At 37.8% G+C, this 12,179-nt stretch overlaps 1 protein-coding gene across 2 annotated transcripts in view; it reads left to right on the forward strand.

Moving 5' to 3' along the window:
• BEND5 (BEN domain containing 5) overlaps positions 1 to 12,179 on the forward strand; it is a gene marked incomplete at its 5' end in the record, with an annotated part of 583,001 nt that overhangs the window by 556,182 nt on the left and 14,640 nt on the right. For both annotated transcript variants that reach the window (XM_084291495.1, XM_084291496.1), the window contains 2 exons: positions 8,581 to 8,714; positions 10,408 to 10,783. In XM_084291495.1, the coding sequence (XP_084147621.1) occupies positions 8,581 to 8,714; positions 10,408 to 10,783 (510 nt within the window). The remainder of the gene's footprint in view (positions 1 to 8,580; positions 8,715 to 10,407; positions 10,784 to 12,179) is intronic.

A 12,179-nucleotide genomic window follows, 5' to 3' on the forward strand; every position in this document is an offset into this window, starting at 1 on the left:
TTTTTTTTTTTTTTTTTTTTTTTGTGTTTTGTTTTGTTAGTTTGTTTGTTTTGTTTTGTTTTGTTTCTGGGATAGCTGTGGAGTACCTATGGGCTGACTGGGACTTTGAACTCCAGGACATCAACACGTGTCTCTTCCCACCTGTGCCTTGTGTCTTGCCTTGTGAGTGGCCCTCCTCTAGTCACTGAGTGGAGCTAAACCCAACAGGGCACACGCTACTGAAGCAAACTTGTTCAAAATATGGTCTAGATTAAATTTATGTGCATATTTATATATATACATATCTATTTCTATATATTACTTTCTGCTGTGATATTTGAGGTGCAGAGGCTCACCAAACCATTTTGCGTGTATGTCACAGAATAACCACATCACACTCTTCAACAGAACGTGGTAGTGTTCATACCACATGAATACAAGTGTGGTGGTATTCATAAAGAATATTCAGAGCCGCATTTCACACTCATCTTGTGTTTGATCCACTTTATTCTGAACTATTTCAAGATGAAGGGTGGATTGTTATTTTTTCCCCCCTTTCTTCTAAATTTTCCTGTAGGAGCATGTCTGAGATATAAAGGGCTTATACAAAGGCACATCTTTATCATATCTGTATGTTCAGCATTGAAGCCTTAATAGGGCACATTAGCGCAAAGCCAAAAAAAAAAAAGGGAACTTTTAAAACTGTTGCCTGTAACCCTCATGATAATGGTTATCGCTGTATGTCATCAGCGGCATAAAGTGCCAGTAAAAAGGCGTTTAAAAAGAATGTGTCTGTGTGAGAAGATTTTACCCCCTAGTTTTCTCTTTTCCTTTATCTCTGCATTTATTCCAGAAGGAAATATCTTTTTTTGTTCTTAAACCATTCTCAATTGACCTGCTTGCTCCTCAGTCACATTTGCTTTTTGCTTCTGAACAGTCGGAAGTCATTTACTTACGTATTTTTGTGACACTCAGGCATACAGGTCACCTACAGTGTTATTTCTCTTGATCTTTGTATGTACCTTATCCCACATAACACAAGTTAAGCTTGTAAATGTTGTATAAGCTTAACTATGGTACAAGAAAAGTATGAATTTCAGGATTTTAATCAAATTGACTTCAAAGGTAGTGTGGTGATGGTAGCTATGGTAACTAACACTTACTAATTAAAATATGCTAAAATTTGCAGGGAGTGAAAAGGGGAATTAATGTAAGTTAATGTTTTTGTTTTCTTAATTTGACTGTAAAACCTTTTTTTTTCCATGGAATTGCCTATGTGCAGTCAAGTATTTGCTGGTGTTTTTCATTCTTTTTTTTTTCTTTTTTTAAGAAACCTTTTAAAAATAGTAGAGCCTGAACCACATCATAATTTTTGTATGTAAACTAAAAGAAATACGTGAATCTACCTGCTATTTCCATAGCAATTCATTCTTCAGTCAGAGAGAGTTGTGGAGGTTTCCTGGAGAGTTCCCTGTAGGCTGCTGCTTCATTCTGTGCTTGAATAGCTGGTGAACTCTTGAACTTTTCGAGAAAAAAAATGGCTTTCATAACATAATTTTGTTTTTATAAAATATTTATCATGTCCAAACTTCTGAAAAGTAATTCCCATAGTTGCGTTTCCTATATAGGTACAGATGAAAGATTTAAAAGATTGATTTTTAATATTCTACTTGCTCGAAAGGTTGCTTTTAGTTTGCTTGTTTTTGTTTTAATTTAATGGTAATAAAGTATTACTGTATTTGTTTCAGAAAGGATTAAGAGAGCTGCTTTAAAATAGCTATAATCCTTTATGTTTGACATGCTCAGGATATTGTACAAATATTAACAAAACTGCACAACACTTCAATGGGGTAGATGGAGACATTGAGAGAGGTTGAGTTATTCAAGGTCAGTATTTAAGTAAATATTGGATCCAAGATTAAAGTTCTCCTCAGTGTAGTTTAAAACAACAAAAGATTTCCTGTTTCTCAACCTGATGTCTTTTCTTTACTTGATCTTGTACCTCCATTAATTTCTACTGCCACCAAATACTATTCTAATACCACTAAGAAATTAAATGGAAGAAACAATTTTGTTGTTAAAGGATGATAATTATTTCTATCAGAGTTTTGTTTTTAGCCATGTTGCTTTGGCTAATTATTGTTGGAGAGACTTTTTTTTTAACTTTTGTGTTAAGAAGTACTTTCTATTATCAATATGAAATATGAGAAGAAAGATAACTTCACTTTTTCTTGCAATACAAATCTGAATTTAGCTGATATTCAAATAACAAATCTGAACAATCTGCTGATAAATGAACACGTGCACAAGGAACGTGTTATAAAAATAGTTGAATGTTGTCCTGTGTTTTAGAAACAAGACTTCAAATAGGTGTCCACACTGATACAGTCTCACTCTTTGCAGTATTAAACTGCATATCTCTGTTCCACTAGAGAAAAAAGTGTAGATTCAGACCTCAACCTTTGCTCCTTTGTGGTGGGTTTGGTTTTATGAGAGCAGCTGCGGGTTTGTGAACGTATTTTTTCTCTGTGAACATATCTTTATTACTGTATTGATTCTTAATGAAGGAGAGATAGTCTTGAAGTAGGGTTTCCAATGGAAGTTAGAGGTGGAAGTTGTTTTTATTCTGTCCTCTACTATTGTAGGCATCCTCCTCCTTTCTCTTGCTCTTTGGTCTGTAGCTCCTATTTGCAAGGCAGGCATCCAACGGCTTGTCCCCATCATCAGCGGGCAGCCTTGATTCAGGCTTCTGGCATCTCGTCCCTCTCACCAGTCCTCTAACCTAACAAGTGGTACGTCAAGACCTTTCTATTTTGCCTTTTCCCAATTCCATTAAGAATTATTTTCATTCTGGCTTCTATTCACTCACATAAATAAAATTCATAAGATTTAACAGCTTCTTTTTTTTTTTTTTTTTTTTTGGCTGGCTCCTCCAGAGCATGCCCTTACCTTTTTGTGCCTTTTGGCCCTGTTTGTCACAGTGTTGTAGCTTGGTATGTCATCCTCCCTGACTTTCAGAATCCTCTTTTTGTGCTGAAGACATTCCCCACATCACTTGGTTGTCTGTTTCTGTGTTCTTTCTTGGGAAGAGCTGCAGGAGTATTTAGTTCTTAAATTTTGGGGGGTGATGTTAGCCCAGATGATGACAGCTCACAGCTCTGCCTTTTTAATCCTTACTTTTCTCGTTGACTCAGATTTCTTTCCAGCTTCCTTCTCTGTAATCCTTATGCAGAAAACTTTCTTTCAGCTTAAGCTTAGGATAGCCCGAGATATTTTCCTACCATTTCTGTCCAACTAAATGTACTTCATGTGTGTGTTTTCACTGTGCCCAGTCTCTCTCTCTCTTTTTTTTTTTTTTTCTGGAATCTCTTTTTCAACTTCCAATAAAGCTCTGCTCCAATCTGAAGGAAGAAAAATAAATAAAACAATATAGTGAATTATTATATCCAAATGACGAATTGACTGTGCCAGCACCTGGTGGATGCCTCTTGGCCTACTGCCCTCCTTTGACCTACGTCAGGTTTGGTGGCACGTCACTTACTTCTTCAAGTAAGTTTTACATTTCTGCAGCCATCCGTTACCCTGTGTTGTACACTGTTGTCGTTCTGAGTTTCTTCCACTTTGGTGGTGGCCTTAACCTCCACTGCTTCTAGCCCTGGGGAGTTTTACATGAGATTTTTCTTCCTCTGTATCCTGAACACTTTGAGAGCTAGCAGGATCGTTGCATTTTCTCAGATCTCTTCTTCCTCTTTGCTTGCAGTATATGAGCTAAGAACGTCGTTTATGATTTTCCTTTTTCCATTTTCAGATAAACTAGCTGCCTTTTGTTGTTGTTGTTATATTATCGTGCTGTTTTCATTTTCAGTCACAGCAATATTGATTATTGTTTATTTGTGCTTAAGTGGCACTTAGGAATCCATGCCCTGTGGTGCTTTCTGTGTGTATTTGTTTTGAAGCGCCAAGTATACCTTTGCCTGTGGGCTTTCTGTTTTGGTTCTTGAGTGTCTTTCTCTCTACTTGTGCTCTTTAAGTAGTGCAGAGCCTCCTGAGGCAGATGATGTTCGCAGTCAGCACTGAGGCAGCTCAACACAGCAGCGTGGGGGGAATTTGGTGCAGGTGCTGCCCATATGTGTTGGGTATATGCCTAAAAACGGGAAGGGCGATGTTACATTTTTTGAACTGTCAGTATATCATTTTCCACAAGGGGTGGAATTTTTTTTTTGAAGGCTTAGGGGAAGGATGAATTTTGCTCAAGGTTCTCTCGTTTTATTATTATAAGATTTATAGCATCACCAAGCCGCTTGCTTGGACTGATCCCAGACCTGCCATCCCTCATCTACTCAGAGTGCAGCGCTCTCTTCCTCTAGTTTTCCAGCTTTTACTCCAAAGGTGGAAAAAACAGCACTTGAACTATTTTTTCAAAGGGATTAGTTTTTTCAGTCCTTACTCCTAAATTAGAAAGTAAAGAATGTTTTAAGGAGACTTGGAGATTTTTTTATAGTTGTACTCTACGTCCCAGGATAGGGTGTGCAGTTTTAGATCACTCACAGAGTTTTACTTGAATTTAACCACCTCATTTCCTGCCCTGTCAAATTCGCTTTGTCTGCCTCAGTTCCCTGCTGCTGCAGGCTTGAAGCTATTGCATTTTGGCCTAGATCTGCCCATCCTGACACTGAAATGAAGGCCTGACTGTGAAGAAAGCGTTCCAGGAACAGTTTATCCTTCGCGAGTTGATACAGTCTCTTAGGCAGGGTTGGTTTTTTGGCCTTTTTTCCTTTGGCACTGCTGAGGCCGGATGTCTACCAATGCTCTCTGAAATGTCTCTGCAGTTGGCTGTCTTCTGGTACCCTGTCTTTTTGGCACTCTGGTGGGTGTCCACGTGGGCTGGGACCGCTGGCCCTGGAGCCCTGCGCTTCCACATGGCTGGCCGGCACGATCGCTCCATCCCGACCTTTTCCTGCAGCGCTGGTATCCCAGCCTTCTTGGTTCTGTTCACCAAATCACAAAATATAATTTTATTTGTCTGATGTTGTGGCTGCTGTGCACAAAAGCGGTTTTTCCTAATTTATCAGAGCGCGTGTCTTCAGCATGTCTTTTCTTAAAGGACAGAGGGCTTCAGTGTTGTCGTGCTTGCACCACAGTTCTGCAGCGCGTATTTTGTTACAGGTACCTAATTAGCTGTGTTAAGCGCTAGTTCTCAGTAGCTGGTTTTGCTAAATCGTTTATTCCACTTATAGGAAAAACAGTAAGCACAACTTCATAGCAATCTTCTTGTGGCCATCCGAGGGAAGGTATAATGTTTAACTTGTAGTGAGGTTTAAATGACTGGGGACGAAGTCTAGCCAAACGATTCACATCATTTCAAAGAAGGTTCAGTGACAGCATTGCTGGGACTGCCTTTCACTTTCTTAACGTGTTCTGTGGCTGCAGTCGCTGAATTGCATCTTGTTCAGTCATTTAGGTTCATATCCTGATTTGCTTCTGGCTCAAAATTTGTGTGTGATTTGCATTTTGCTGGATTCCTGTTTTGTCCTTGTCTTTTGTAGGCTTGCACAACAGCAGAAACGGAGGCCTAAGGAGAACTGCTCGAAAGGCACGTTCATGTTTCTCCTCCCCCTCCCCCTGCTCTACTCTCACTTCCCTCCCTCCCCTTCCCAAATTCCATTAATATTTACAGAACACGAGCCAGTACTTCAGCATTATCCTCAAATTCAGAATGAGATTTTTCTGGCTCTGTCTGCAGCTAATGTGGAAGACAACAGACGTTAGAAATGCACTTAAAAAAAGGAAAAACAAAAGACCTTTCATATCCAACACACTGGATGAATTGTGTTAGGTTTAAATAGGCCTAGAAAGAGCTGAACATATGTAAGAAAATATTATATGTAATTCCATTGGAAGACAGAGGAACATAACATTTTTAGCTCATAAAGTAAATGAAAAAAATACTGAGCTTTAATTTACATAAACACATTTTTACCATTGTCTCTTCAAATTTAGTGCACGTGGGGAAATGAGTTCTTCAACTTACTGGCTCATTTACAGGTTAAGCAGTAAAATCAAAGAGTCACACAAAAAGTTTTGTCAAACATAAGAAAGACCTGTGTTGGTAGTTCTGCACCGATAGTTTAAAAACTAAGCATTTGTAAGGAGCTATAAATAAACTTGTACCTTCAGTCCACCTGTAAAGTTTTGCAAATACAGATTTCACACACAAACTGAGAAATTGGGAGGGGAATGGAGAGTGAAGAAGTCAAATAGCTTTATTTGACCCCGAGCTAGGTATTTTCTTTCATTTCTGTTGTTCAGAGTATTAAATATGTTCTTAACCTCTCTAAGTTGACTTAAAAAATAAAAAGCCAAAACCAAAAGATAAATATTTCTGTTCTTCCAAACTGTTTTTATTTTAGTGTTGTTTTATTTGTCAGAAAGTATTTGCTGACTTGACTGTAGTCCGCACATGCACTTACTCCTTGGCGACCCTTTCTCGTGACCGTTTCAAGGCTTTCTTTTCCCTGGCTGAAGAGTGGCCAGGGTCTGTTTCCAGTTTGCCTGGGGTTCTGGCTAGTGTTGACCTCAGGCAGTTGCCAGCAGACACTTTAGATAACTGTGAAGCAATTGGATCATGTCCATCTTGTTACGAGGCCAAGGGTTATTTCAGACCATAGAAGCAGATCTACATCCTTTAAGTGTAGAAGGAATTCATTTGCATGTTCTGTGGGAGATGGTTTGGCAAAGCAACCTGGAGAAGCTGTCTCTGCAATGAGAGTGTGCTCAAAGGACTCCTCAATCTATCAGGTGGCCCAAAGTATGTAGACACAGAAAAAAGTAGTTTTTCATTCAGTATGGGTTTTTGAACTTCTCTTCTGTGAAGGTGCCAGTACCTATCAGCCTGTTTTTCAGTCTCTAAATTTTTAGATTTTTAAATAAGAGCTCCCGTTTTCTTCTCTGACAGTGGAAGTGAGCTATCTTACTCTTCTGATGAACCTACATTTTCCAGATGAATGAAAATGTAGGTTTTTGTCTTTTTGTGTGTGTTTGTTTTGTTTGTTTTTGTTTTTTCCAAAACTGAAACAGTTGGATTGCCTTTTGTTTTACTGGGATAAGCATCCATGGTGCTCTGGGGAACAGAGAATGATCTAAAATAAGCCTAGCTGTTTTTCTGTTGTTTATCTGTTTCTTTTTTGCATCTGTCTTAGTATTTATTGCTACCATCTGCATTTCATTTCAGGTTGTCTAATGTCTTATTCTGCATTTTCTGTGCCTATTCTTTTTACATAGCCTTGGGCTGTAATATCACCATTTGCCTACAAGAGATCCATTTCTATCTGTAACAAAATGAATTGCATTCATCTGTGTAATTCATTTCTAATGAATGCCTCACTCCTCATTAAACAGTGATTTACCTTTGTTTCCCTTTTCTACACTGTCAACACAAACCATTCTGAGGTCCTGTGGAGAGATGCTAATTTGAGAAAGCAAAAGTCAATGCAACTGAGCACTCAGAAATGCCATCCTCATTGGCACTTTCAAAAATATTCATGGGACGCTTTCTGAAATACAGTTTGCAGGTGGATAAGAAGACTCAAAATGTTTTCTTATTCATAGACTTCCAGTGCACAAATACAACACTTCAGAATTTAAATGCATCTCTCCTTGTCAATGTCTTGAACAGGTAGACAAGCTTGTGCTTTTATTAAGACCTTGTTTGCTCTGCAGTAATTTTACAGATCACAGGCACACCTGGGGGGATGATACTCTAGATTCCCTGTCCCCTCTGCAGCTTCTCAGAACTATTAAAATTTTTCAAACTTATTTTTAGGAGGATGCTTTGAAATACTTAAGTCTTAGAAATTTTAGAGTCTTTTGGAGTCAAAAATATTTTACTTCATTTTTGCATGAGATTCAAAGATTAAGATGACCATTTATTGGTTTCATATGTCTCTGAAGGAAAAGGATTAATACTATTAAATAATGAAGTAGGGGTCATATAATTATTTTGATACAGATTTGGTCTATGTGCAGGCTTTGCTGCAGTGCCCATTCGATGTGTCCTGCAGCATCCACTTTTCCTGCCCTGATCATTGCAGAACAGCAGAATCTGCCATGTTTGCAAATAGATCTGTACTGCTTGCAGATGATAGACAAAGTGTAGGGTAAATTACCAAGTTTATTTTCGTTTTAAACCTAAGCAGAATTTGAACTGTAGCAACAGATAATGAATATGAAAATACTGTTGGTAAATATAATTTAAAGCAATACAGATGTTTAGTAGGAAGTTGTCTTATTTACAGCATCTTTAACACTTACGTCAGTGATAGTACTACCTACTTGTTAAAACTTTTGATGATTCCAATAAATTTAGCTTGGCATTTTACAGTTATTTGCGCTTGTGTTTGGCCAGATCAATCTCCTGTTGAAACTCTAGAATTGTCAGTGGCTATCAGTTGAGTTACACCATGGATTAATTTGAGGGGATTGAAGCATGGGAAACTTTTTTTTTTTTTTTTTTTTAATACTGTTCTTGCCTAAGTCATGCAGCATTTGGAAGTAAGAACGCTGATTAATGTAACAAAATTTTATTTTTAATATACGTTTTAGAGGACAAAACTGACCTTGAGAACAGTGTGATGCAGAAGAAAATTAAAATCCCCAAACTCTCTCTCAATCACGTAGAAGAAGCTGGGGAGGTTACAGATTATGGGGAAGAAGATGTGGAGCTTAGACACAGTAAGGTACTGAAGTCTTTCCTTTTTTTTTTCCTTTTTTTTTTTTTTTTCCCTTTTCCTCCTCCCTCCCTCTTTTTTTTTTTTTTTTCTTTTTGAAGTTCTTGGGGCATATACAGCTGTTGTAGTTTAAGAATTCCAGGCCTGCTTTTGATCCCATTAAAACATTGTGTTTGTTGTAATTGGGTCAAATTGGGGGTGGAGGGATGGGATATGGGTTTTCAGAAAACTGATTTATTTGCAAACATTTTCCTGTTTATACAGTCTGCACAGCTTAATTGTCATTTGAGATTTTTTGGAACAATTCTTTCATTTTGCCCAGAATGCTTTAAAAATGACCGGTTGCATGAATACTGAGCAGTTTGCAGTGGCACTTTTGACCTGTTGCGTTCTGCCTGTTTGGAATTGGAAGGGGTGCCCTGAGACATCCCAAATACAGCAGTGGTTGAGAAGACAGACTGACGAGACAGCATCCCTCCATTATTGTTGCCTGTTGCATTTTTAGGTCCAGATGACAGAAACCCACTATGTAACTGTATTTATTTTTCGATATCAAATGATTTCTTTAAAAGTCTGCCAGCCTTCAGAATAACATACTGCTCTGTGGCTTCATGTGTTTTGCAGATGCAGGAGTGATACTAGTATGTTTCTTTATGGTGGGCCAGCATTTTTTTAGAGCATGCGTGGAGCAGGCATAACATCAAATAATCTCATTTTCTGCCACATTACTCATGGATATTGTGGTATGGGAATTGATAGTGTCAGCTTCTTGTCTCTAACCTATGACCTACATTTGCTTTCCTTGCAGTTGCTTGGAAGTTCAAATGCTTTTTCCACATTTGGCCAGTAAAACTTAGTGACTTTTACCCATGCTGTTACATTTTAATACTACTATCCTGGCCCCAGGAAAGAGGTGTGCTTTAATTTGTAGGGTTTGGGTTTTGTTTAGAAGACTGAAGGTAAATTTCTGCTTAGAGTTCAAAGGAGATGAAGCCTCTGCAATGCAGTACTAATGTAGAAGAAGTCAGTGGATCAAGGAAATGAGACTAGATGATACATTCTGTCTCCAGTTTCAGTGTTTACAATTCCCTTTCAGTGTGTTCTGATAGTGTTAACTCAGTCACTTGCATCACCCAACTGGGTGATGTACTAGAGGAATAGCCAGAGAAGGCTTTGATTCCTAAAGTGTGGGAAGGACAGTCCCCCTGTGTACAAAACAGCTTTCAGTGGTATGCTCCTTTCATCTCTGATGTTTTTACAGGTGACAAACACAGCACATAATTGATTGTTTCTCTTACCAGAAAATTCATTGTTGTAGGAAACCTAGATGTTAGGTGTAAACTTTAAAAGAAAAAGAGATCCAGATCCAGTATTTTCTTTAAATAAATTATCTTTGTGTATGGAATCAAGTGACCTAAATACACTCAGCTTGCTTGCAAGTGTTGCACAAATGCAGAAACAAAGGCCTTTAACAGCCTCAGAAGTTCATATATGCATTAAGCTGAATTACACGTGCATGCTAGTTAAGAGGTCTGTCTCCATACAAATCTGTTAGGCAGAACATTTTTGCAGGCAGTCTGTCATGTCTTCTTTTTCTTTAAAAAAAAATAAAAATAAAAATATGAACAGTTCACAAATCTGTAGAATTTAACTTGTATTAAATCTTACTGCTCTTCTAATTTATTTTTATTGTAATGTGCAGAGGCAAGATGGGAGGAAACAAAGTGAAGGTACACACAAAAGCATCGAAGCAGTTGTTGCTCGCCTTGAAAAACAAAATGGGATGAGTCTCAGTAATACTTCCAGCCCTGAGGAGGCTTTTATGGAGACTTCAGAAGGGATGAACAACATGGACGATGCTGTAGTTCCTCGGATTCTCTATGAAGAATTGCTGAGGAGTTACCAACAGCAGCAAGAAGAAATGAGACACATTCAACAGGAGCTTGAGAGAACGCGGAGACAGCTCGTGCAACAGGCAAAGAAGCTAAAGGAGTATGGGGCACTCGTGTCAGAAATGAAAGAGCTCAGAGACTTGAACAGGAGACTCCAGGATGTACTGCTTCTAAGACTAGGTAGTGGTAAGTGCCGGACTTAAATGGGACGAGTTTTAATGAATTTTGCAAGTGTGATCAATAGTAATGGAAACATTTTTGAAGAATAGCAGTGGTTGTTAAACTGGACATTGAATGTTAAAAGGGTTTTCTGCTATGGCTGTACAATATATGTCGAATTTGTATGATCTGTATGTCTGGGTTTTTCTTTAATGATAGTAGAGGTCTTTGTGCTGGTTTGGTTGAATCAGAGTTCCGTTTTAAGCAGCTGTATTTTAACAGGTCTCTGAACTTCCAGTATATGCTGAAAAAGATAATAAAGTTTCATCTGCAAAATATGCCAATATGTTCCAGTTTTAAAAAGAAGAAAGAAAAGGCAGTACAATGAATATTTGGGCTAAAACTATTCTATTCCTTTCAGTTAGGGATTTTGTTTTTTGTTATGTGACTGTGTTACCTTCAATTTTCTGCCCCCTCTTCCCTTTAGTGGTACATTGGAATGTGATATACACCTGGGCTTCTTAGCAGTGGCTTTAAACAGCCGTGCTATTTAAAAAAAATAGTGGATTGTTAAAGAATAATTTAAAAACCATTCTATATTAGTGTCCCATTATCAATACTTGTTACAAAATACAGGCTTGTGTAATTTGGATTTAAAATTTAAATATCTTGAATCAATTGCTAATTTGTTTTGGTTTATAACAATTATTTAACGGTTATGTTGGAATAAATGGGAAAAAAGACAAAATAAAAATTTCATCATTTTCATTGAAGATGGTACCGTGGAATACCTTCAAATATTTTACTGATTTATATTTGTTTGCTATTAGAATGTGGTACTGTTGTGTTGAAGGAGATTTGCTTGGTGACTGAAACTTGGTTAAAATTTGTGCATCCAAACTTAGCATGCTGTGTCTTATGTCTGCGTTTGTGTATCTGGAAAATTAATTTTTGCATGTAAATTGGATATCGGCTCTTCTACTTGACTTGAACGAATGCATGCAATGCATGGGGGTCCGAACTCCATTCATGTACAAACTTGAACCCAAGAGAGCATGTGCCTGTGCATGCATTAAGGTGTGTCTGCAAATTTGGAGCCAGGTTCTCGAAGTAGCTGCTGAAGATTTAAACTGGGTGTTTGATTGTGAATGCTCATCATTATTACGCTGTGCATAATTAAAATGTCATTACTTATTATAAACATTATAGTTAAACTTTTTAAATAAAACTAAATAGGCAAGATTTCCACAATCTGCAAAACACAATGTGGTTGGCAGTAGATTCCAGTGAGCTTTCTAAAAATTTTCCTTGGATGGAGAGATGTTTCTTCATCTGCAAGTAGTTAGCTAGAATTTATGTGAATGGAGCACCAGCCAGATGTTAGTAGGCAATGGGGCTGAACAGTGTAAAATACCAATTTGAC

The sequence above is a fragment of the Netta rufina genome (genome assembly GCF_964035555.1).
Source record: "Netta rufina genome assembly, chromosome: 8".
Lineage (NCBI taxonomy): Eukaryota > Metazoa > Chordata > Aves > Anseriformes > Anatidae > Netta > Netta rufina.